Source organism: Notothenia coriiceps, unplaced genomic scaffold, assembly GCF_000735185.1.
Source record: "Notothenia coriiceps isolate Sejong01 unplaced genomic scaffold, NC01 NC01_scaffold00005700, whole genome shotgun sequence".
Lineage (NCBI taxonomy): Eukaryota > Metazoa > Chordata > Actinopteri > Perciformes > Nototheniidae > Notothenia > Notothenia coriiceps.
Window position 1 is genome coordinate 221295 of NW_011338401.1, and position 26070 is coordinate 247364.

Sequence of the window (26070 nt, forward strand, 5' to 3'; positions counted from 1 at the left end):
TGATATATTTCTATCTCAGTTACACACCGTAGCCCAGAGAGACCTCTGCCAATATCACCACATGTAGCACTTGTTTACACACCGCTGAACCAGAGGGAGCTGTGTGGGGACCAAGCAAGGCGAAGATGAAATGAATATTTATTTCAAATAAGGGTGGGGATGTTGCTATCGGAGTAGAATTATTGTACTCTCTGACCTAAACTGTAGAGGTTATTGCTTCATCATGTTACGCGATAACTCTATTCCAATGGGGCTTAAGGAAGAAAACACAAGGATTTGATTCAAACTTGCTTGCGGTCACATCCATATTCTGTTGTCGAACCTGTTAGTCAAGGACAAGGAACTATTTCTGCAGACATACCTTGCACTGTTTGAGGTCGTTGTCTGCTGACTTTCAGCGTGCGATCACTCAAGTCTGCCAGCTCACTGAAGAGTCCAACAGCATCTGAACAACCTTTTCAAATAGTCTTGGCTATTTCTTCATTTATGTATAATTGTCCTTGACTACTGTGAGTGAGAGCAGAAGAGGTGGCCGTCATTACTCGAAGGTTTTCTCTTGAAAGAGCTATTGAGGAGAGTGAATAGGCAATAGCTCCTGGAGCTTATTTCAAAGAGGATGATGTTGAAGTTAATGAGAGTGCTCGTGAAAGCTAAAATAAGAACCAAGTTCAAGAATTTCAAGTAGTTTTCCAGTAAAAAGAAACACATTTTCAGTCATTTCTGCGGTGTTGGAAAATCTTGCACACTACTTAAAAAGTCTGTGTTGGGACTACATTTATGCTATCCAGCTCCCTGGGGTGGACTGGATCAATGACCATTAAAGATGTAATTTCAAGATGGCTCCTGCGAGTCTTTTTCATGAATAAAAGATGTCTAAGTCACACACACAAAAAGCGCATATTAACCGTCTGTGTCCCATGTATATGTAGCCTCACAACTGTAATCGTTTTTGTCAGACTCTTTTACCATAAGGTGAGTAGAATAAAGAGAAAACATATATTAAGCATTAATAACTCATGCACAACCTCTAAACGTGTGTGATGTTGATTAAATGTGCACAGGCAGAGGAGTTTCTAACCATGTCTCTGTCCTCATACTGTGATCAGGTTAACAGACTTAGGCTTGATGAAAGAAGAGGGGATCAGGTTGCTACACCCACTGTCTAGGCCAATTAAAGGCAACATCCTGGAGGTGGAGCACCTGTCCAGTTTTAAATGCCAAGGCACAGAGTCCAGCCAGTCCTCTCCTTTTCCACATTTATTCTCTGTGAATACTCAGGGAGTTTCATGTCAGAGAGGACATCATGATTTGGCACTGATAGAAACTCAAAAGTGCTCCCTGGTTGTAGTCAGCTGTCAGTTAGGCGCAGAGTCGTGCTGGTAAGACAGGTCAGAAAGGGGGGGGTGCTGCCAACAGGCCTGTCTCGCTGAACACTAGCCAGGATATGTGAGAAGATGGTGGACGGAACAATATATCATCTTAACACCTCACTGGAGCTGGAGCCTGCTGTGTATTAGTGCTCTAAAGTTCAGCTACCTATTTCTGTGCAGCTCCTCTGAAAGGCAAAGGAAAACATGCAGCCTAGGTGGTATTCTGCAACATTTCCCTTTGCTCTGTGAAATCTAATTGAGTGTTTTGTACTATTCTAAATGTATATATATTCAGTTTATCTTCACCCGCAGGCGATTTGAGTGGAAAATGGTTTTAAACCTCAGATGGGATGCAGTTCCTTGTATGTTGAGTCAGCCCTCTGACCCCTGCTGCCAGGATTAGTCACTGTTGGAAATTCCTCTCCTGCCCAAGCAGTCCTTCCTGTGTGTCCCTCCATCTTATTTTCTTTAGTCGTCCCTCACTTCTGTGAAACGATATGAAAGGGTCAGATTCCTCCACTTTTATGCTTGTCATTTCCATTTCTAAACTTCCATGGCTCGGTCTTGGCTCAGGATAACAATGCAGGGCTCTGAGCACAGCACTGCGCCACAGTCATTGCCAAATAATGCCAGGTGTTTTTTATTGAGACTTTCCACAGGTGCAAATAGTATTTATTTTCTTCCACAGTTTTTATTAAATGCTTGAAATCTACATACATGCAGGAGAACCAAAGGATGTACATTTGAATGTGAGACGGCAATTTTACACAATATACTTGGGGTTGCTGCTGCCTGCACTTACAATTTTATATAAATAATTATGATGTTAGGCTCAACAGCTTCAAGAACTCGCATTTAAAATGTGCTTGCCACTTAAAATCAAAACAACATAAAGATAGCTCAAGTCTATTTTACGCATGAAAAGTGCTATATAGTGATATGGCCTTTGTTCTTACTCACCCTTGATATTTCATGAAAAGTGTAGGGATTTATCTACTTAAATCAAATAGAACGGTTTCGATGGAAAAGAAAACTTGTCCCCATTAGAGAATCAATGTTTAACTTTTTTGTGAAATATTCCTGGTAGGAAACACTTTAATATGTATGTAAATTCTTCCACAGAGAAAGCAAGAGTCAAGTTTCCTGGTGCAGCTCAAAGTAAAAAATATGATGATTGACAACCCTAAACTTTAATGGCAGCTCAATGTCAGCTGCTCCATTCAGCGGCACTTAAAATGTGATAAGATATTTATAGGCCAATTATACCTTCTCTCAACCACCCACATGCATGAACACACGCTCTTGTGCACGCACACGCAACAGCTCAGAAGCCATGAGTGCATACAGATTGACGCACTTTAACGGTGAAGTATTACTTGCTGTGAGACAACTGTTATTATCTTCTCAAAGTAGAACTGAGAAATCTTTGGGCCAAATAATGAAATTAATGAACTCGAACTTTGCGCAAGCATGTTCTGTAATATTCGTCTCAACTGAAGCACACAGAGGCAATCAGAGTCCATTCACATCGCCATGAGACAAGAAGGTAAATTGGTCTAGACACTGAAGTCACACAGCAATAGGATATATAAAGGGAGCTCCTCCATCTCTCTGATAGTGTTGTTTGGGAGCCGAGCGCATTTACAATTAGGAACATCTTGGATAGAAACATTATAAACTAACTTTGAGAAATAAGCGCATTGTTGTGACTCGACAGATATGTTAGGTTTAGTTATGTTTTTACTCTAGTTTTGTGTTTTGATCTTGTCACTTCCTGTTTTTATTTTGAAAGTAATCTTTCCTCTCATTCCAGATCCCACATTTCCTGCCTTTGTGTGTTTCCCGCCCTTGAGAATGCTTGGCCCTGCCCTGATTGTTTTCACCTGTGCCCATCCCCCTCACCTATATATAGCCCTGGTGTGTTCCTTTGTCAGTTCGTTATGTTTCATGTCGTGAGAACCTGGGCCTTTTTTGACTCCTGATACCTACCTTGAGATTTAGACCTTTTGCCAAGTGAGTTTTTGTGTTGCTGTACAACTTAGCTTTGGCTATTTAACTGCTTTCTATTTTTTGAAAGTACGATTTAGTTTTTGTTATTAAAGAACATTCTATTTTTGGACAACTGTCTTCGAGTCCTGCTTTTGGGTCCTGCGTCCTGTGTCTCGGTTCATAACACGCATTTGCTGAAAGCCATCCTACAATAATAAATAGAGTTGAAACACAAAGAGAACATTACGTTTAGATGCTACAGGGCCACCGCCGAGTGTCCATCACATTGATTGAAGTACTTTATTCTGGTCTTGAATGGCGTAAAATATAGGCACAATCAAACTGCAGTAAGGAAAACTATTTTTGAAATTATGTACTTTTTAAAAATGAAAACATCTAATCAAACACAGGCCAAGAAAAAAAGCCTAACCTTTTTGAAATGGGTTGATTAAGATATATTGGGGTGTAATTTAACCTATCTATGATGCAACTCAGTTAAACCAACTACTTATACTAACCTCAACAACAACATTTAAATATGAACAGTACAATAGAGGGAGAAAAAGGGAGACAGGGTGACTTTGAAAACAGAATATATGCGGAAGGATCCTTCTGCAAACAGAGGGAGAAATACAGATGACCCATGAAGAGACATAGAGGCAGGCAGAACAGTCAATGAGGACGTGGAATAACTAATATAAATAGAAGGTGAATGTTTGCAACAGTTCAAGCATGCCGCAAAATTAGAAATGTTATGTCCTCTCTCTCTCCAGCCTTCCCCTCTTTCTCCCTCTCTTTTGTCTCCTGAGAGTTCCTCTTTGTGGAGAAATCCAGTCATTGTGTGCCTCTCTCTTGTTGTCTGGGTGGATGTTGCTAACACTGCAGACCTGTCAGTCATTCATCTCTAGGGGAGGCGGGCTCTTTGCCTCAGTTGGGGGGAAGTGACTGAGCAGAAAAGTTGATTGGCAGAATGGAGAGGGAGAGGAGACAGTGGGGGAGGAAGCTTAGAAAGTGGAGCAGATGAGCACAGAGGAGAGAAATATATGGAGCGTAAACAGTCTCTTTAGGAGATACAAACAAAGATGGCCAGCATGAGAGAGAGAGAGAGAGAGACTGTACATTCACTAATGCTTTCTTACATTTTTTTTTTAAGAAAAAAGGACATGACTTTATCGAAGCAGGGCAACACCTGAGATTAGTGTGGACAACTTGATTTATATTACTGCTGGTTTGTTTTAGGAGAACAACAACCCCCAAAGGATGGTAGAACAAATGGGATTGAAAAGAATACCTGCTTGGAGGTGGATATGTTGAAGGAATTAAGTTACAGCTAGTAGGAAAAGCAGTGAGAGTTGGCTTGAGTGTGTAGTCTGGAGGAGGATGGTCATTTGTATTAGATAACGAATACTTAACACTCTGAATTTAGGAGAACATTCATGTCAAATGCGTAGGCTCAGGCTTCATCAGAAATTGGCAACATAAAATGACGTCTGGTACCTGAACACAGCCGTGTTTCTTAAATTACTTTGATCAGGATTTCTTCCCAAATCTAGAAGATAGTTTATTCTTTAACGTTTATTTTCCTGGTTAAAACCAATAGGTTGGTGTTAAACATCCAGGATGTCGGCGTTGCAAAATTTAAATGTATGACCTTCTAGTTGTAAGGGCCTCTCTACCCACTACATGAATGGATGATGATTCATTGCGAGCCAACATCTTCATTAAAGGACTCTAATGTGGAAGTCAAAGATTGTTGTCATGAGGGGCCAGTCTTGAAACTTCAATAACACATTTGGCTTATCTAAGTCTCATGTCATTTGGGTGGCAAATGAAGCAATAAGTGGAATGATGTGATCAAGGAGCCAGCCAAATTTCAGGACATCGGGTAGATCATTTGAGGAAGCTGGGTTGGAGGAGTTCTCCAATGCCTTGGCAGTGATTAGGGTGCTGATGTGTGTAGAGAGGTGGATCAGCTGTTCAGTTGGTATTACAAGGCAGGTGTTGCCGGGATAGCAGGTTGTACAGATGGGGAGGACTGTGTATAATGATACTTTGCAATAAGGCTGATTGAAGTTATTGCCAAACGTCTGATTTGCCCTGGTAATGTTTGTGTCCCAATGAGACTGGAAAGGGTTGTTAGGTAGCAAGAGTGGAGGTGGAGGGAAGTGAAAGACATTGTGTGGGAGCAGTGAAGCCCACGAAGCCACAGGCAGAGATGGAAGGTGAGGCCAGAGGTGGTTAAAAAGGCCTACGGTGTAAATATACACGTTACTTTCAAAGAGCCCTGCGGTCTGGAGTTGAGGCAGGTGGAGTGCTGGCAGGAATTCAACATGTGTTGTAGAGATGCCAAAACAGCCTCCGGGGAGACGTGTGATGTTCGCTATATTTATTTTTTCTTATTTGATAATTTTTTGTTTGATTATCATTCTTTTGTCCAAATCCTTTTACAGTAAAACATTCTATGAATAAAAACTCTAAAAAATGATAAAGATTTCAATGTAAAGTTACTATAGAGTGGTGCAGTGATGACGTATTTTTGTAGGACGAACCGGAAGTAAGCTGCGCAAGGGTTGCCTCGACAAAAACGCAATGGGATTTCTCCATAGGATTTTGGAATATTGTAAAAAATTAGATCTGTGGACCTGTTTGATAAATGCACATTTTGTTCAGCTGGTTAATATCCACATGTCTACCCTACTCTTATCATTTTCAAGTCATAAATCTAATCGCCAGGATCAAAATGCTAATGTTATGCTATTAACGAACTACAGCCAAATACAGCAGGGTCGCACGACTTCAACGTCACGCCAACTTAAGATCAATATTCAAAAATACAGATTCAAAATTGTACAAGTTGAAGCGTTTGTTTTAACAGTTTGCAAGACTGCAGGTATTTGCTTTCAAGCAGAACAGGGCAAACAAACTTAGCGTGAGTGTTTACGCGTTCGGCGTAATGACGTACAACGGCCTCGACAACTTCTGTAGTCCTATTCAGCCACATGTTAACAACCATCCTTTTTCAGACACGTAAACTCCTACAGAAGTTGTCGAGGCCGTTGTACGTCATTACGCCGAACGCGTAAACNTTAAACTTTTTCTTTTTTTTTTCTTTAATTTTTTTTTTTTTTTTTTAGATATAATTGTAAAACAATACATGATTGTCACTAAAAGCCTTGTCTCTACATTACAATAAAATATAACAAATAATTGATTAATTAATTTGAAAAACAATTAAAGTTAGTAGCTATTAAAGGCATAAAAAGACAGAAATGTATAATTCTTTCTTTAATAGAAATGTTTCTTCTGCCCGTAAAGTGTCCAAACCGGGCTTGTCTGGATAAGCGCATTTTTAAAACATAGTCATTGTCCATGCCGGTTTCAGTTGGGTTATTTGTCACAGTTGCTCCGATCAGATCGGTCTCCTCCATTTTGTAGATTATTTACGACTTTTGAATCCACATAAACACATCGGCAAAATCCGGCTTACTTTGAGCATGGGTTTTAAAGAGTTTAATCCCTTTGTGAATTGTTTCCACTTGCACCGTCCTTTAATTTCTTCATTCAGCGGGAATCCAAATGAATAAATCCCGAGTCTAATAACCATCAAAATCACTCCAATAGTGCTCCTTAGTTACACTTTCATCCTCCTTTAGCAAAATACTTCACATTCATCTAGTTTGTGACAGTAGTATTAGCATTTTTTGAGACTTTTAAACTTTAATTACCGCTGTTGCGCCCCCCCCCCTTGTGTGTGTGTGTGTGGGGGGGCGCAACTTCCAACAGGAGTCATTTGGGGGGGCTCTTGGGAAAAAAGGTTGGGAACCGCTGCAAATGCATCCTGTGTCGGACTTAAGCCTCCATTCTTTTTCCTCCGTTGGTATGTTGCTTGTAACTTGGGATTTGGGGAGGGACTCGGATGTCTAATGGGACAAGTAGGACATGCTTCTGTTGCTCCATGAGCCTTGAGAGGTCTGGTCCACTGTGGTTTTACCTTTATGCCTGGCCAGGTATCTTCCCAGAACAATGATTAGACACAAGGTGACGAAGACGACTACAGCCACCACTCCTCCGATCAAGGCATGGTCCGTGCCGTGCTGCCCAATGGCGTTGGGATCTGAGGAGGGACAGAGAGAGAAACAAAGAGAGCAGATGAAGGCGCTGTTGTTGATGTGAGGGACTCTGGGCAGGGGGGAAGCAAAATACAGACAATTCAAAACAGCTCGTTCCTGCTCTAATGAGCTGCTGTCATTCCTCTCTGCTTTCACATCATGCAGTCATAGCAGAGCTTGTGAGAATAATAACACGGAGAGAGAGAGAGGAGAAGGGACGGACACCGCATTGACACAAAGGGCGACTATAGGCAGACACACATCCGCCCTGCAAAGTGGAGGGAAAAAGAGAATAAAAGAGGTGAATAATTCAGGATCACCCACACTGTGCTGCAGGAGTCCCCACATGCAAACCAGGGCGGCGGTGGAAGAGTAGTACACAGTAAATAAATCATCACGCGGAAATAAAAAGGAAAGATCAATCTTTCTCTGTGTCCCGTGGAGGAAGGGCTGTTGTTATGAAATGAACTGGGTGTTAGACAGTCTTTACAGGTCCCCAGCTGTTAGAAAAGCAGTGGAATTATGGCAGAGTCATGAGAGAGTGAAGACGAGCCTGTTCACGCCTCATGCAAAAAACCCATGAAAGGTTTCCTCTGGATTTTAAAAGAAAAATGCTTATTTCCTTCTCTCAACCTCAACTCCCTTTTCCACAAAGTCTGGCTAGCAGGTTATTTGAGTTAAGAGTGAGGGCGTGACACTGACGCTGTCCACTGTCGGCGAACGAAAAAAGGTTGACAGTGACAGCGGTGGGGGAGATGGGTAATGGAATAGCCTGTATTATTCATATCAGTCCATGACACCTGAGAAATTAGCACTCATCTCATTATCCTGCTCCGAGTGCCAGGGCATGCCGAAAGCCCACCCTGTCACCCTGTGTGTGTATGTGGGCTCATGATAGCTGAAATATGGCAATGTCAGGGCACGGTAAGCAGTAATAGAAGGGTGGGTTAATACACACAGCACACGTCCTACACTGAGACGCTTTCTCTTCAGTATTCGCCTTTTCTTTCTGTGTCCGCCCATGTGGCCAAATTGAACAGCTGGCCTGCTCTCGCTCCATAACTCTTCATGGTCTGAGTGACCAGGCCGTCATACTTCACTGGCTCCCAGTGGACAAACACACACCCTTAGCGACACACGCGCTCGTACACAGCGGTGTGCGCGGCGTGGTTTCACTGTGTTGCAGTTCTGCTTGGTCAGTGGAGCAGAGCGTAGAGGAATGTTCCCCTGGCACGGCCCAGCAGGGCGAGGACTCGGGCGTTTAGTTACACACATGGTTGTGTCTCCTCACCCCATCTGTCAGGACAGTGAGTGTTTCTTAACCGTCACACACACTCTCTGTCCTCCTGCTGCGCTTCAATACGGCTGTTACAACGCGGTGCGGGCACAAACAAGCCATGACAGTTATATGTCTGCCTATAGGGAACTACAAGCAGTATGCGGGGGGTCGTGTCCAAGAGAAATTCTGAAATGCTGCTACTACTCACTGCTTTAAAGGTCTCCTTTCACGCAAAATGCACTTTTTGATGTATTTTATACATAAATATGTGTCCCCGGGGTGTCGGGAACTCACAAAGTGTGAAAAAATACAACCCTCTCTCTTTCCCTCCGTAACCAAATCTCTTAAAACGGGGGTACAGAATCAGCGTTTCTCTAGCAGGGCTGAAATAGAGGGATATGAGGGATGTCTAAAATGCATGGTCTGTTTGGTATTGTGAGCAAAACACATCGTAGACATGATTTTTTAATATATTTTATATATCTGAGACCCATAATATATGCCTAAAAATAGCAAGATAGGAGATCTTTAAAGGAATACTCAGCTACAAATTGATCTATGGAGAAGAATCGAAAGGATGCTGTGAAGTGCTAGTGCAGAAATAATAGCAACCGCAGTATGATTGTATACATTTACAGTTTCTTCACAAATAACAATATTTTTCTAGTGCCTCCTTAAAGCTCAGAAAATAATCATGTTTAGTGATTTACTGGGAAAGTGACAATTGTTTGCCGCACACTGAGCATATGGATCAATGGCTGGGAAGCAGATTATGCTGCAGCATCGTTTGAAGGGTTTCAATAGATGTTTTTTAAGCTTGGTTCTTCCTCCCATGAATGCATCACTATCTTGTAGTTACTTTAAACCCAGGGTCACTACAGCACTCGTCTGCAAAATAAACAAGCTACACAATTTAAAGTGGAACTGTAATGATTTTTCAGTTTGTTTACAGGTCTTGGGGAGTACTGTGTGAAAAAAGGAAGACGAATGCAAGGAAGGGAACAAATAAATGATGGTTACTCTGGATGTGCTGTATCAGTTTTGAACTTATATTTAATAATTGTCTGACAATGTTACAGATGGAAAATGTATTCATTGGTCTTTGACAGGGGGACCATGAAGCTGAGGGGGTCTTTAGAGTTACAAAAGGGTGCCAAAAAACTATTGCTTGAAAATAATTAGAATCTATTTTTTTTTATTTTTTTTTTTTTTTTATAAATATGACAACAAATTCATTACAGTTACACTAATCCGACATATTAGCAGTAAAGATAAATTGTCCTATTTGTAGAAATGTTTTTATCTACACAACATTAGTAATCGACAAATTGTTGCACACTAATCCTCATGCTATAATGTGATCAAGCTAACATGCTAAATCGTCTCCATAATGGTAAACTAGTCATGCTATGGCAACACATAATTTGAATAGCTTAGTTTTGAAGTATTAGTATTTTATATTTCATAAAAGGGTTTGTTTATAAATGGCACTTCAAGCATTAATATGCAACTCAATTGTATTTATATGTAGAGGGTAGGGATGGGAACGATTAATAGAATATTCAAAATTATTTAGGTATTCGAATATGAGTTATTAAGATTTTTACAAAAAAACTTTTTTATAGGATATGTACATTTCGGTTAACCGGTTAACCGTTTTTTGGGGGGTCGAATATTCGAATATACATTTGCTTTCAAATTCCCATCCCTAGTAGAGGGGGACCTGCTCTTTCAGCTAAGGGTTTCTTGGCCTGAAAAACATTTAAGACCCCTGGATTAGAGGATCTTTCAAGCCAACTTGGGGTGCATATTTGACACAGAAGGATAGATTTGTCGTGGTCTATTCCATTAACTTGATACTTATGAGGCAACAGAAGCAGGTGGCCTGAATTCATCACAACTTTTAAGGTATAATTACTTCTAATGCTATCAAAAAAATAGTTCCTTCATTCTGTTCTAGCCCTCTGCTACTCATGGAAGGAGAAAAGTACAGCATGATGTACGAAGACACACTGCTAGAGGATATGAAAAAAGTCAAGATTGATGGACAGGGAAAGGCTGCATTTTGAGTCGGAGCAAGGGGAAGAGCACAAGGAGAAGAGAGATTTAGAGCGGAGGGTTATACATTTTCATGGCTCCAGAACACATTATGTTTTTATAAGTGCACGTGCATTCTTTTCTTACGATTAAATATGAGAGGGTGGCAGAGCAAACTCCTATTTAATATTTACAACCCTCCTTGTCGCTTGGCCCTGCGAGTTGGGCTTGTTTAATATATATTATATTAAATATTAATATATTAAAGGGGTTCACGGCTTCTCTTAGTCACTGTGTGGTCGAACTTTACCAAAAGTGTTTGTCTCCTAAACTCTGTGACTAACTCCTCGTCTGATCTGTTTCACTGAAACTGGCAACATATGGTACTTTGAGAGAATATGTGATAGTGAAACTGAGTGGGTTTTCAATGGGATGTGTGAAGGCAGCGAATGGGAAACATGGAGTCACATTATCATGGCATACTGCACTTCAAAAGGAAAGCATGTGGGAAGGCTGCAGTACATTTTAGGACAAACTCCCAGAAAAGTTTTTTGTCTGTGAACAAAATGTGACAAAACTAAACAATGGTAAGTCTGAGATTGGATCCAGAAAGGTTGGATAGAGATTTGGAATTGAAGTGCAAAGGAACATTATTTGTTCAACTGAAGGCTCAAATACTCCATCAAGGGCTCAGCTGGAGAGAAATGATGAGTCTACAAGAAAAAACCTCCCGACCTCCTCCTTCAATCAGGTCATTTTCCTGTTTTATAACAGCCGGATATGACCTTGCTTTCTACAAAATTATAAATTAAGTGGTGAATTTCTTTACCCTGCATAAATTATATGAAAGGAACATCTATTAAATATCCTAATGGGTACTAATGGGTTTAGTTTGGTTGATTTAATTAGTTGTAGATGGCACTGAGAAATAGCACATTTTGTCAGAGTATCTCAAGCTGTTATAAGCACACATGAGTAAAGTTGTCTAAATTTGTTATTTTTTCACAAGCAAACAGACATGAAACATTTCTCAGAACGGTTGCTATTATGTTTTAGGTTCAGCAAAGTACACACTACTAACACTGTAAACTGGTGTGGGCAATATATATTCACTATCCTTGTATACACTTGCTTAAATAGGTCTCCTGCTGCTCTTAAAATTCAACAGAAAACAACGAAGCTACAGCTTTTTATGTGAGCAGCCAATAGTTCACCACTTAGCCAAAGAAGGCTTGTTAGAAGGGCAACTCACTGCATGCCTGCGTGTCCTTCCATCATTCCTCAAAGACCATATTCTCTGTGTATGTCTGCAGAACTTCACAGGAGATGTTTGCTGTTCTGTAAAGTATTGTTCCGGCCTCTCTAGGGCCTAACACTGTACCATCCTCTGAGCTGCCTTTCATCTAAAGTCATCTTTTAAATTAACAATCTCAACTGATCAGACTCCTTGATCATATTAGCATGCAATTCAAATGGTCTTTGCATACTGTAGCTTAACATACATCCCATTCTTTTAAATGTGTCCTCTATCTTTTTACTTTTGAATTACACCTTTTCATCTCTATCTTAGCTATATATAGCTCAGTGAAGCAATGGTTTCAGTTGCTCGGATCAATAAAGCAAGCTAGCTTAAGAACGGGCTTATAGAGCTGCAGTGTCCTTGTGTCTATGGGTCAGAGAATCTTTAACTGTGAGCAAATCGTTTTTTCTCATATCGTGCTTTGCAGTTAATATGACATTTCCCCGAAGAGACTACTGCATAAGATGTGCCAAACTACAACAAGAACAAATAAATAAAACCTTAACTTAAATGGCTTCACACTGCACATTACATCATTCATTGTGAAACTTAAAGAGGCACATATGACTCCGCATGAATCCTGCTGCAATGAAGTTAAAGTTAGAGATACACAAGAAAGTGCCTGCAAATAGAAAGTTAAAAAGTGCCTGCAGACTTCACTTGTTCGATGAGTCAATTACCCCCAACTTGTTTGGCTTCGACTGGAAATTCACCAATCTGCATCTAATGCTGCCGCTACTGCCAAGATGAAGAAGTCCCTGGAGGCTGGAGCAAAGGGCCAAACGACACATACACTTTTAAATGCATGCACACATCGAGTTACTGTAGAAAAACTAAAAACAGGAGACTTTTTATAGACACGTGTGTGTGTTTGTGTTTTATGCACATTATTGCCTGCTGGGTCAAAGTGGATTAATTAGATCCTGAAAACCAATTACTTCTGCTAATCATTCAATAAAGCCCACACGTGGACTCGTGCACTATCCTGAATATTCAACAACTCCCTTCTCTCTTCTCAGATTAAAAAGAAATTGTGGTCAACAGGGTAACAGCATGAAGTTATAAGAAATGCAAGATAATTAATCATAGGAATTCATTAAGTTGCAAGGAAGAATCTATCTATCAAAGCAGCTCCATGTTCGGCAAAATCCCGTAACAGCAATGCAATATAACAAAGGAGGCGGCGAGATGACATGAATGTTACACCTGTGGTCAGTGGTGTAGTGGGCGTTGGACGCGGGGGTACGCCGTAAACCCACTTATTTGAAGCATGATTTTTTTTTTAATAGTCTAATAAATATAAAATCATTGCCAGTATTATCAGTTGCAAGTGTGTGTTTGTTGTAATAATGACGAAAACATAATAGGCAGATTTCGCAGTAGCCTAATTATAATAAAAACGTAGCTCAAGCATTTATGCAACTTGATTTGAAGCGTGTGTGTGAGGGGCAGGTAGCACCGTGTGTGTGTGTGTGTGCATTTTTTTTGTATTTGTCCCACGTCCCACAAATTGAGACTATGTCCCGCATTTGAGTGACAGTCGCACAGAAAGGCCGGATCGGTTCGCTGACGGCCGGCACCGCCCTTTATTATTATTTTTTTATTTAACCTTTATTTAACCAGATAAAAGCATTGAGATAAAATCTCATTTTCCAATGCTGACCAGGGGCCGTATTCACAAAGGATTTTAGGGCTAAAAGTAGCTCCTAACTGGCGAATTTAGGAGAAACTCCTAAGCATAATGGGCGTGTCAGTCTTACATTTAGGACTCCTAATTTTATTCACTAAGAGCAATTCACAAAGTATTTTAGGCCTAAAAGTAGCACCTAAGTCTGGGAGAGCTTAAAAGTCCTCGAGAGGACTCCTAACTCAGTAAGACCTATTCACAAAGAATCTGAAAATGGCTGAGAGACGAAATGTTTTGGAGACAATGGAAGACTGTGAATTGATCAAGAGATATAGGCTAAATCGTGAGGGTATCAAACTTGTTGTGGAATTAGTGCGGGATGCAATAACATCCCCGACTAACAGGAATAACCCGATTAGTCCGGAAATAAAATGTTTGGCAACACTACGATATTTAGCAACAGGGAAAATGCAACTTTGCAATGCCGACGATTTAGGAATATCGCAATCATCAGTCAGCAGTCTCAGAACCAAACCATCAACGCGCTCTCTAGACCACATATCATCCAACAGTTTATCCGGTTTCCTTTGGACAATCAACAACTACACAGGATCAAAGCCAACTTCATGGCAATGCAGGTATGCCCGGTGTGGTCGGTGCTATTGACGGGACGCACATAAAAATAATTGCGCCATCAAAAGATGAGGACGTGTTCGTCAATAGAAAGAAAGTACATTCCATCAACACGCAGATTGTTTTCATTCATCATGATAGGGGGACTTGAACGGCGGTACGGGCTGTTATTGAAAGTGTTTAAGTGCTGGAAATATGCTCATTGGATAATAGTTTGCAGGGTGCTTTTAATTGCCTCCTCGATTTAATGCAATTTACGTATTTTTATTGTTTGTTCTCTCTCTTTAACGTGCATATACAACGTCATTATCGTGGTCTGCACAAACTTGTCATCATGCGTGTATTCTGCTAACTGCACTGTCCATAACTATTTGATAGGAATACATTTCTAGCCTAGGCTATTTCCTTGTTTTTTGGTGATTTAGTGGGCTCGTTTGTGGGATGTTGCGGATGAGTTTCACCGAGACCGCCTGCTCTGAACAACCAATCACCGTACTGACCGCTTCTAAACTCATGCACGAGAATCGACGTCATCCATAGCAACGGCGCGTCACTCTTAGTTCACTCTTAGTGATTTATCCTTAATATGAGTAGGTCTCAGCGGCTTTGTGAATAACTTTTAAGAAAAAACTCCTACGTAAAATGTTTTAGCGCGAGTTAGGAGCACTCCTAGCGGTAAGATAAAATGCTTTGTGAATACGGCCCCGGACAAGAAGGCAGCAACGTTACACATATCACAAACATGAATATTGTTTAAACAGCATCATGTTGAGCTGACAGGCGACACAGAGGTCCACAGTGTGCCCCACCCCGTTGACAGTTCCCGCCCCGTCCACCCAGTAAAAAAATCCCCACTACACCACTGCCTGTGGTAACTCAATCATGACTATATTGCTGTTGCCTTTCAGAACAAATAAACCGCATTACGGTGCAGGTTAGTTTGGAAGAATTGCATTGTGTAAGCTAACAGTAGCACTAGCCAACACAACAATGAGTGATCTTGGAGGAAACAAGTTGCAACCACAAACCTAACAATTCCCTGAAGGGGGGAAAAAAACCGAGAAAAATTAATAAAAGACACATGAAGTTTAGACTACCTCCACTGTGTGAGGGCCCATTTAAGACTGCAGAAAGAGTCCCCTGCCATGGAAATGCAATGAATAGAAGAGCTATTACATGTAATTCATAACACTAGCCCCAGGATCTAATGATTTCTCTTTATCCAGTTCTACACTCTGTTTCAAATTGTTGCTATAATTCTTCCCTAAAGCGAGTTAATGTGACAGGCCATCAATAATAATTGCCTTGCAATAAGTGGAAAGACCTTTGCATTATGTTTTAATTTCTTCTGTGCTCATCAGCTTTATGGTGGAAGCGAATGAGGAAATGGAGAGAAGAAGCCCTGTCCTCTTCAACACTTCAATATTTCACCCCCTCAGGGACGCTGTAACCCGAACCTAGCCTAACATATCAACTAACCAATTGCCCTGGACACTTGCCCTCAAAAATATATGTCTTTTGATCATCATATGGTCTAACCTGTTCCCTCCATTTAACGTGAGATCAATAGCAATGGAATAAAGCCATTACAAATCGCTCCAAGGAAGGAAAATTGTCCCCACCCTAATTTAATTTTCACAAGGTTTGTCCTCGGTCACAAGCAGAATGAATAGGTGAGTGTGGGGTTCAAGACATACAACATTATCTTTGGAGCGCAACCTGCCCTTTTAATACCTCACAATCTATCTATATTTAACAGCGTTATAGTATGAGTCACTTAAACATGAACTCCATATTTTGTATCAGTTTTCTTTCTTTCATTCTTAAGATGTGAAGGATGAGCAATTTGCTAAAGATAGATTTTAAAGCGAATAGTGAGTATTATTACGATTTGCACTGTCATCATGGCAGCTCTGGTTTTATACTGTGTTCTTCCATATGTTCTGTTGCTTGTGTTTTGCTGCATCTGCTCTTCGCTTCTAAACCAAAAGACAGTTGGAACTAATTAAAAACCTTCTCCGTCTTTTGATATAAATGCATCAACTCAACGTATTTGTAAAAGAAATACATAGGTTCGTCCAATATTGATTCTTACACAAGTTGACTGAGACGACTGAAGAGCTTCAAGCTATATTTTACTTTGTTGATCGATATGCAAATATAAAACCTCACATTAAACAAAGGATATGTGCTCTCCTTCCTCTGCTCTTAACACTCACATACCTCTAAATATCTTTAGAGGTGAGACACACATGATTTGCATGGATTTGTGTACGTCAGAAGCTGGATTAGAACCAGACCATTAGAAGAAAATCATCAGGGGAAGTCATTACTGTGGCCTCAAATAGGAAGCTCATGTAAGACTAGTGGGTCGATGTTTGAGCTGTCTTACCATAGATCAGCTGGCTCAAGCCTCAGGAGGCCAAACAGGATAAGAGGGGTTCTGTTTTAATGTCTTACTATTCATATGCAGCTTTTCAGCCGGTGCTCACTTGAAAAGGGAGAAATCTTAGACTAATCCCAACTTTTGAACCCTGACCAATCCCTAGCCGCTGCTCTTGAATTCTCCTCTAGTGTGAAGCCAGTGCTATCAACTTCAAGAGAGGAAACACCCTTTGTGTTTAGCTTTAGAGTACCAACCCTTAAAATCACGATGGTTATGTATCACCATGGTAACATCCAATGTTGCGCATTAACAGAACTCAAATGGCAACCAGCCCTCTCGTATCACTTTATTAAAATGTTGATATATCTCATGTCATGGTCTACACTTTGATTTAGAGTCTTAAAGTTGTTGGTGCATTTCTTTATTTCTATCATGTTGTCTTCTCAGGGAACAACTAATGGACAAAACAAAAGAGAACTTTCACTCTGCAAGAGGAAGATGGGTATTATTTTAGTTTTTCGTGTCCTCTCCACTGGCAGAGTGAGACACTACAGGCATGAATAATTGCTGTCTCCTCTGCAGTGGGCTTTTTTTCTGCTGCAATATCAGGCTACCGGGGCTGGGGGTTGGCCACACGAATGCTGATTATGAGAAGTGAATAGTAAATATTTTAAACACCAAAGAAACCCTTGTGCATGATTCAACCTTTCAGCTCCACAAGGTCAAAGCTAATTTGCAAGCCATGAAAAAGCATTTGGCACATTTTTGAGAACTCAGTGATGGACGGGGGAGAGAGCGTGCATGTGAGTGTGTTCGTGGAAAGGGGGGCGGGATGACATTGCATAGACCTCTGATACTTAGTGAAAGAGTTATTATAGCCATTAAGGCTGGCTGGGCCATTGAAGCAATGTGGGTGTTGGGCATACCTGCCAGCACTTCATTAATAACGTGAATCACAGACTGCAGGTATGCATCATTCCATGCTGTACAGTCAGGATGAAAACCAGAGGAATAGTGTGCATACCTTTACACTACAGCAAGTATTAAAGGCATGGGTTACTGTCAAATGTTCCCCAATAGAACCGCTGAGTCGACAGTATGAAATATTTATTCACTAATATTCCTTCAAGGGTGACTTAAGGCCTCCATTAAACAGCGGATTAATGTATTTGGCACTTATTCTTACTGTCACTAAGTCAGGGAAAATAAAACGTCTGTTTTTGTAAAATCATATTGAGAGAACCTCACATTTTCTATCTCGCAAATACTGTTTTCTTAATACAGAACATGAAATCCTATTGTGAACAAATTATTATGTAGAGAGAGTCATTCTCACTTATTTACGTAAATACAGCTTGTGTCTCACCTGTGGGCTGGGAGTTATAAGGGTTATTATAAGAGTGAAATTAAGGCTATTTTTGGCACATCTGTGAAAAGCACAAGACTAACACCTATTGGATCTTGGCCTCAATCATTCATATTTTTCCTGGCATAAAAGTTCCAAAAGGGTAATTTATGAGCAAACATGTGAATCATTCATAACAATGAATATTAATGTTGGTTTGGATCAGTTTAATATAACCTCCAATTTGTTAGAATACAACATTGCCCCCAGGCCTAATGATAGTTCAGCATCCGGTCGGAGTCCAGCAGCCTCACCGTGCTTTCCCATTGGCCTGTGGTTGCCATGGTAGCTAACAGGGCTTAATAAGACAAAAAGCCAAAAAGACCTCTCTCTAGGACCTAATTTACAAATCATGTATTAACACTAAAGGTCTTGGAGACTACCCTTTCTTAAAAGAACAAGATATGTTTATATACAGTATATATATATATATATATATTCGTTTTTTGTAAATAAAACTACGCCTTGGGCAAGATACTTTACCACAAAATGACTACCTAGGCATGTATACGTAAGTGTATGTAAATTGCTTTGGATTAAAGAGCCAGCAGATAAAAATAACATGTTACATAATGACGGCGAATAAATATTCATAAGGATTTTAATATCTTATATGATTTTTAACTTAGGGTTCATTTAGGATGCTAGGTCTAAGGGGGTTGAGAAAATCGATCGTTTTTTTTCTTATCTCAAAAAACGGTTTCTGTTTGGAAAGCACCACGTCGTTTCTAAAAGATGCAGGACTGGTACGAAGAAGCTCATCAGTCATATGATATGCTAATACTCTGAATACAGACGGTAGCGCTGATCCTACTGTGTATTTCAACTGCACAAGACAACTTTATTAAAAAGACAAAACGTCATGGTGCTGGTACAGCTCCACAGTTGTTTGCTTTCATCCAGAGCCTGTAAAAAGACCTGGTAATAAATCAAGAAGACACATGAAAGGAGATAGTGTAGTATCCTGTGACTGGGGACGCAGTGAAGGAGTCTGATATTTAGATTCCCTGAAGATACACTAAGAGGCTATAAGCTTCTCTTGTGTCTCTGCACTACACAAACAGACATCAGAGAAGAATTGAGACATGCTGATGAGGAATATCCAACAACATGTGGAAGCGTGTTATCTCAAAGGGTCTTCAGAGAGATGTGAGGGTAGAAAGGAAAAGCGAGTGAGAGAAGAGCGAAACAGAAGCTTGGGTAGAAAGCAAAGCAGCGGAGGGAAAGGTAGAGGGGGAGGCGAGACTCCTGAAGGACTTTGAAGATGGTAATTTAGAGAAAGCAGCGGTGAAGAGTGGAAATTATTCGGAGTGAATGTGACTGTGAAGCACCATGTAGAGAGGGAGCCGAAAAAGCAGAGAAAAGGTAAATTATGGAAAACGGACATATAAATGAAAAGGAATGAAGCTGCCTTACAGAACTGCAGAAAAAAGTGCAGGAAAATGTAGGACAAAGAAAAAAGATCAGTGTGTAGTCTTTTATATTAATATTAATGTATTTTAATACTCATATTCTCATATATTAATATATTTATTTGACAGAGCACTATGTAGACATTGGGTAGAGAGAAAGAGAGAGGTCAGACCAAGGACGCTCAACTACCCAACGCTCCAATTTCATTCTAAGTGTGTTCAATACTTATTTTGGGAAAGATAATATACCGTTTTTAATATTTTATCAAAGAGGAAAACAAATATTTGATGTGATTAATCTTCTAGAAATGGTCAGTTTACACATCACCTTGACACGTTTAGAAAGTTACATTGATTCAGAATTCCGGGTATGCTGTTTTTGTTGTATAATGAAAAGTTATCGTTAGGATGCTCTATGACGAGCAAGCTTTTGGGCGTGCTGCCTATCACAGCACATTCGTTTTAAATTGACAAGTCACTGAAAAACTTTGATTGACATATCACTCTGCTATAGCAGACATGGCGCCATGTCAGCATTAGTGTGGTTGAGACAGACATGTGACAAGACAGAATCACTAGACAAACTGCTATACAACCAAACATGTTTGAACCTTTTCTTTCTCCTTTGTCAAACTGAATAACCTCTGTGGGGATTACATGTGTCACAAGGTCCAAAGAGGGCTTTTAAAATAGGGTGAAAGAAACCTGTATATTTGACCATTTCCAGCTGCTATGAAGAATAAAGCCAAACAAACTGCTTTTGGATTATAAAGATACATATTAGAATTCATGTAAACATAATCCGTTTATTCAACATGAATACATTTTTTTCTTATACAGGTCGCCTTAGGAGATATAGATTAAAAGGCTACAGCAACTTATATTCTCCCAGAGGTTTTGGATATACATTCCATTTCTCTATCTATTTAATGCACCTTATCCAGGTCACATTGACACCAAAATATCATTTCCCCAAGCCATGTCTTCCAGCTCCTCCGGAAGGATTCTGAGAGTCTCAAAAAACAGGTGGGATATGAAATCCCTCCAGCACCCGCCACATGGTCTCCTCCGAGCTGGCTAGAGAACCTCCATAGAGAGGCTTCCAGTAGGTAACTAGGTCAGGTGCTGAAACCAACTGGCTCCTTGAGACTCGGAGCCACTTCAAATTGGACATTCAGGAACAATTCAATAAGAGGATACTTCATTGTGTGTTTGAATAAAATCATCTGGCTCCTTTTAATGCAAACACAAACTCAGATACATCAAAAGCAGCATAAACAACACAGACTACATTATCAGCATTGGGAACAGATGCTACTTTGATAATACTAGCCTGTTTTGCTCATAATGGCCCAAGCACTTATATATTCCTGTAGGGCCATTCCCTAAGAACCCAAAGGAAACACTGTCATTACAGTATCTATGCAAGGGGGCAGAGAGCTGGTTCAATGGTCAACAACCACAACAAAATCTACATTGTACTTTCTTAATCTTCGTCCAGAGTCTTCGTTCCAGGACACTGGCACAAACACACTTGGAGAAAACATCCAGTCTTATATTTAAAAATGGAGGATACCACTACCCTCCATCTCCATCTGTTAGGTCAGTGAAGCTGTCCCCAACCATGCAATATTGTGAAGGCATGTCAACCAAGACACAAAAACAAAATTCAGAAATTTCACCACCTCAGGGGAAATTTTATCCATCTGGCACATTATTACTTCAGGGCTTTTGACCAACTCAGTGACCTGTACCAGAAGGAAGGGCAGGGCTTCCCCGAAGTCCTCCAAATCTGCCTCCACTGTGTTGGCAGCATTCTCAAATTCCTCAAATCGTTCCCCTTTAACGTCCAGGTCAGCAGGAACTCTCCCCTGTAGAGATCATCGCTCTGAAGGCGGTCAACGGTTCTTGGGATGCTGCCATGTCAAGCAGCAGTGACCTTCTGGCTACAACTTGGAGGGTGGATAACACAATGAACTGCTATCATACAATATCCCCAACCTCGCCCAAGATGAAGCAAATATTTATCCAGAAATAAACCATATGCTGGTAGCTGGTATCCCCCAATGTTCTACAATAGCCTGAGCGTATTCCTCTGCACAAAATTGACATCAACATACCAATACTTTCATCTGATTGGCAGCAAACCAGCCCACCACACTTGACCTTGTGGGTTCATATTATGGGGTTTGTGTGCTAAGTTATCTTTTTGACACTTCACAATTTGGAGAGATATTAACAATAGCATGGGGGTTTTGGTGTGCAGAAGGGAAGGCTTTCTGTGAATGGTATTAATTCAGCAGGATGAAGATGATTTTATTCATACTGCACACTTTAAAATTTGAATCCATAACCATACCTCTCTGCATGCCATCAGCCATGTCATTAGAAGGAGAAGAGCTTGAAATGTGAGAAAACCTCAGTATTTTATGCCTTCCCAGCATTTCTGTTTCAGCCATTTATCCCCATCCATTTATTCATATTTTTTAATTAAAATGCTTTAATATTTATATAAAACAGCATTCATACCCTTCAGGAAAAGATTCTCTAAGAACACCAAACAGCAGTAAGATGTCCGTCATGTGGCTACAGAGTTAACTTGGAGAAATAGCCTTTCAAGTCTCAAAGCTCGAAACACAGCATAAGGAGTCATGATGAGACGTCTCCAGTGGACGGACATTTCCAGTTGGACATGACATTTACTTCTTTGAGGTTTCAGGGCACAGAAGTGCTGAAGTCTTTGAAATGCCAAAGGGACAGTGAATGGAGTATTTGAAATGATTGACACTATTTGAACAGAATGGGACTCAGGAACTCTGAATAATGTCCTTAATGTAAAACACATAACAGGGCACTTTTGTATGGGCATGTTGTCACAAAAACAGTTGTGTGAGAAAGGGGGAAAATAAAAAAAAGCTAGAAAGGAAATATTTTCTTTTACCATCAGATATACTTTAGTTCTCAGTGTGTCCACATGTGGCAGGAACACTGAGTTTGAGGCAGTGAAGACAGAAGTTATAGGACAGAGGAGACATGAGAGTAAGAGGGAAATGTGAATATATATAGTAGCATGCTAAGGGGGCTGTGGAGATGTGTGGGGGGGTACTGTACCTCTGTTGCCAGTGACTGTGGGGTCGTGGGTGCCTAATTGAGCGGTAGGATCTGGAGGGATGGGATGTAGGGGGAGAGTGGTGGATGGAGGCAGGGTTGTGGGGACGTCTGGTGGAGGGGACATACAGACACATGTACACAAAAATAATACAGCAACAACAACAACAAAAATGAATTCATATGGGGGCAGTTAGTTTAAAAATAAAAACAACAAAAAATGACATTTTACAGTGACGGGGAACAAGTCCTTAACATAAAGTTGTTGAAAACACACACTTTCAGAAATGGAATAATGAGATACTGTTGATGTAACCTGATGCACTACAAGACATACATTCATTCAATTTCTCATTGATTGCATTTTAATGGTGTTTTTAGGGTCAATGTTAGCATGAGTCATATTTGAGAAACAATAACAACTTGGATAAAAGGCTGAATTGTTTCCACTTACTGTTTTGCTCCTTAGCATATACTGAATTAAAGTAAAAGCCAGAGAATATTTAGTCTATATTCAGAACTTTTAGGTGGGAGTAGCCTGTGGGTATGTCTCAGGCAAAGTGTCTGACTTCTTCACATTATGTTAGAGACTCAAACCCTTCCTCGTCATTCTGATTTAAAAAGTTCTGCCTTTGAATGTAAGAATTATTTCTGTAGCATGTGAATATGATTAACTGTGGTTCTACTCATGTGGGCGGATATCTGTAAGTATGCAATCTGCACTCTACACCAAGTGAAGACAGTGCTTTGACAGAATGATCAGTGCCAATTATCAATGTATGCGAGGAGGATTTCAGGAGAAGTTAGCCAAGCTGTCATTACCAGGCTCTTTCTTAAACTTCTCACTACAGAGCAATGGTACAATTGTTTCACACAAGGCAGGGTTTCTCACTGTCACAAGTTAGAGCAACAGAAAAAATGGGAATGAACCACTGTGTGACAAAGTTAATGAGGTTACACTACCACCTTGGATTTTATGTTTGTGTCATTCTGCTTTTTATGGTGAGCTTGAGGCTTTTAATTGGCTGTGGTACTCATTCTCAGGGCCAACTCTCCTGCGTGTGTCGTTGACATTTCAGCCTGGGTGTGAATCACTAAGCAGCAAAGTGCACGTCTTCAGGAAAGAGGGTAGAGAGAGAACATCTCCTCGTTGGAGGGGGACCATTAAAAAGGTATTTTCAAAGAATTATAGCTGCAATTGCAAAAGGCTAAAAGGTCTGCTAATCACTAATGAAGGGTAGGAACAGACTGGGTGCCATTTCAAAAAGAACAGGTAATGAATAAGACTCCTTGACCCTCCAATACCAAATTGCTTTTTTGGTGGCGTACTATTTGTCAGTTTAATAACATCACTGTAATTAGGTGCACTGGTTATTCTTGTTGTTACAGTCAACTGGCATTTGAAGGAATTGTTAGGTGCACACAGACACGTGGGGGATATTCATTAAACCCCCTTAACTAGTCACTGGCACTTAGATACAGCGTGTTTGGGCGAGGGACAACCTTACCTGTATGGGATTTCACAGCCTTCACACAAGATTTGAATTTGAAGGAAACATCACAAATATAAGATGGTATACGACTATATTCAGTGTTAACCTGGTTATTTGCTTTACATGTAAATGCAGCACATTACATTATTCAAGTATTTATCTTAGTTATGGAACAGCAAAAGCTTTCCTAAAACAAATTTATTCAGAATTCACTAAAAGCATTTGCGTCATTTAAATATCAACATTCAGAGGTTTCCCCATGTTGCTTTGGACTTGGCTACGGCCATTAGAAAGCAGTTCATGAACTATTGATGGTAACCTTAGCTTCGCCTTCCTCCGTCAGGGTTTAACTGTAAATCTACCAAGGACACTCAAGAACATAGAGAAATTACTTCTAGCTCCGGCAAAGCATAGCTACCGGCTATGGTTTTCTCTCTCATGTTCATTAGCTAAGATCTACTTTTGAATCAAAGAGCAAATGAGTCACCCCTCTAGTGCATGTAATGATTATAATGTAATATTTTATTGATCCACTTAGGGAAATTCTCTTTTGCCTCCAGTCGTATGTCTCTCTGGCCATTCCTACATTCCTTTTTCTCTCTAATCGCTCACTACCTACATTTCTAAAACAGGATGATAAGATATGTGTCACGGCTCGGCTCCTTTTTTAAGCATTATTACTTAATGCTAAGAGACAAATGGAAGTGTAGAAAAAAAGCAGCGAGGAAGAGCTATCTATTTTCCCTCACACTGATTCCCTTTTTCCCCACCTCCTCTGGCTCTGACTTGGAATTACTTATCCTTCCTGGTGATATTCCTGACAACGCAGCAGTAAATTCTGCCTCCCTCAGACATTTCCCTCCTGGTATGTGTGTGAGAGTGTGTGTGTGTGTGTGTGTGTGTGTGTGTGTGTGTGTGTGTGTGTGTGTGTGTGTGTGTGTGTGTGTGTGTGTGTGTGTGTGTGTGTGTGTGTGTGTGTGTGTGTGTGTGTGTGTGTAGTATATGGGACACAGGTTTATTTAAAGAAAGGCGTTGGTGGCATTTGTGTCACCTGAGGCGCTTATTCTCCCCGTGAGAGATGGCACCACTAATCACTCTTAGGACTAATACAGAATGCAGATCAGGATGTATTATATTTTAGTTTTTCGCGGTGGTTTTCATACCTGTGATAGTTAAGACACTCAAGATTTGTCTTTGTTCCTTTGTCTTTAGATGTGATCACATGGAACACATTACCCACACATTAGCCTTTCGTTTGAACTCACCATAGACGTAGAGTACATATTCAGCGCTGCTGGTCCCGAGGTGGTTGCTAGCTTCGCAGCGGTAAGTGCCATTGTCTGTCTTGTTGAGCGAAGTAAAGGTGAGCTCCCTCCCCTCTACAATCATCCGGTCCAGGTCAGGAAGCTCACCCCCGTCCTTTGTCCACATCACAGGGTCTGGCCTGGAAGGTGAGTGGATGTGAAAGAGAAACAAGGCATGATTTATGATCCTGTCTGAAGCATAAAAAGCTGACATCAACTAACACAGAATTTGAGAGACTTACGAAGGGTTTCCTTTGGACATACACTCCAGCTTTAAGTACTGACCCTCCTGAGGGACTACAAGGGAGTTGATGATCTTCACATGAGGAGCATCTAGGACAGGGAAGAAGAATTTAGGATCAGTAATACATTTTTTATTAAAGGTGCCCTATTAAGCTTTTTCCTGTCGTGTGATAGGTCTCTATGCATGTAAATCAGGGGTGTCAAACTTAAGGCCCGGGGGCCAAATCCGACCCGCGACTTAATTTAATGTGGCCCAAAAAGAGCTTGCAAAGAATATAATATGTTTACTATTCGGTGACATGCCGCTTTACAGAAGCACATTGCCCATAAACTACATATCCCACAATGCATCTCAAATTAGACTTTTTTTTCGGG

The 26070-nt window shown here is 40.5% G+C and overlaps 1 protein-coding gene across 1 annotated transcript in view; it reads right to left on the reverse strand.

Moving 5' to 3' along the window:
- Window positions 1-7206: 7206 nt before the first annotated feature.
- The window catches only part of LOC104943091 (cell adhesion molecule 2-like), a 20012-nt gene continuing 1148 nt past the window's right edge, over window positions 7207-26070 (reverse strand). Inside the window, exons 2-5 of the mRNA XM_010768410.1 lie at window positions 25695-25785; window positions 25414-25592; window positions 22659-22766; window positions 7207-7473 (exon numbers count right to left, since the gene is read on the reverse strand). Of these exons, the coding sequence (XP_010766712.1) occupies window positions 7280-7473; window positions 22659-22766; window positions 25414-25592; window positions 25695-25785 (572 nt within the window). The 3' untranslated portion in view covers window positions 7207-7279. The remainder of the gene's footprint in view (window positions 7474-22658; window positions 22767-25413; window positions 25593-25694; window positions 25786-26070) is intronic.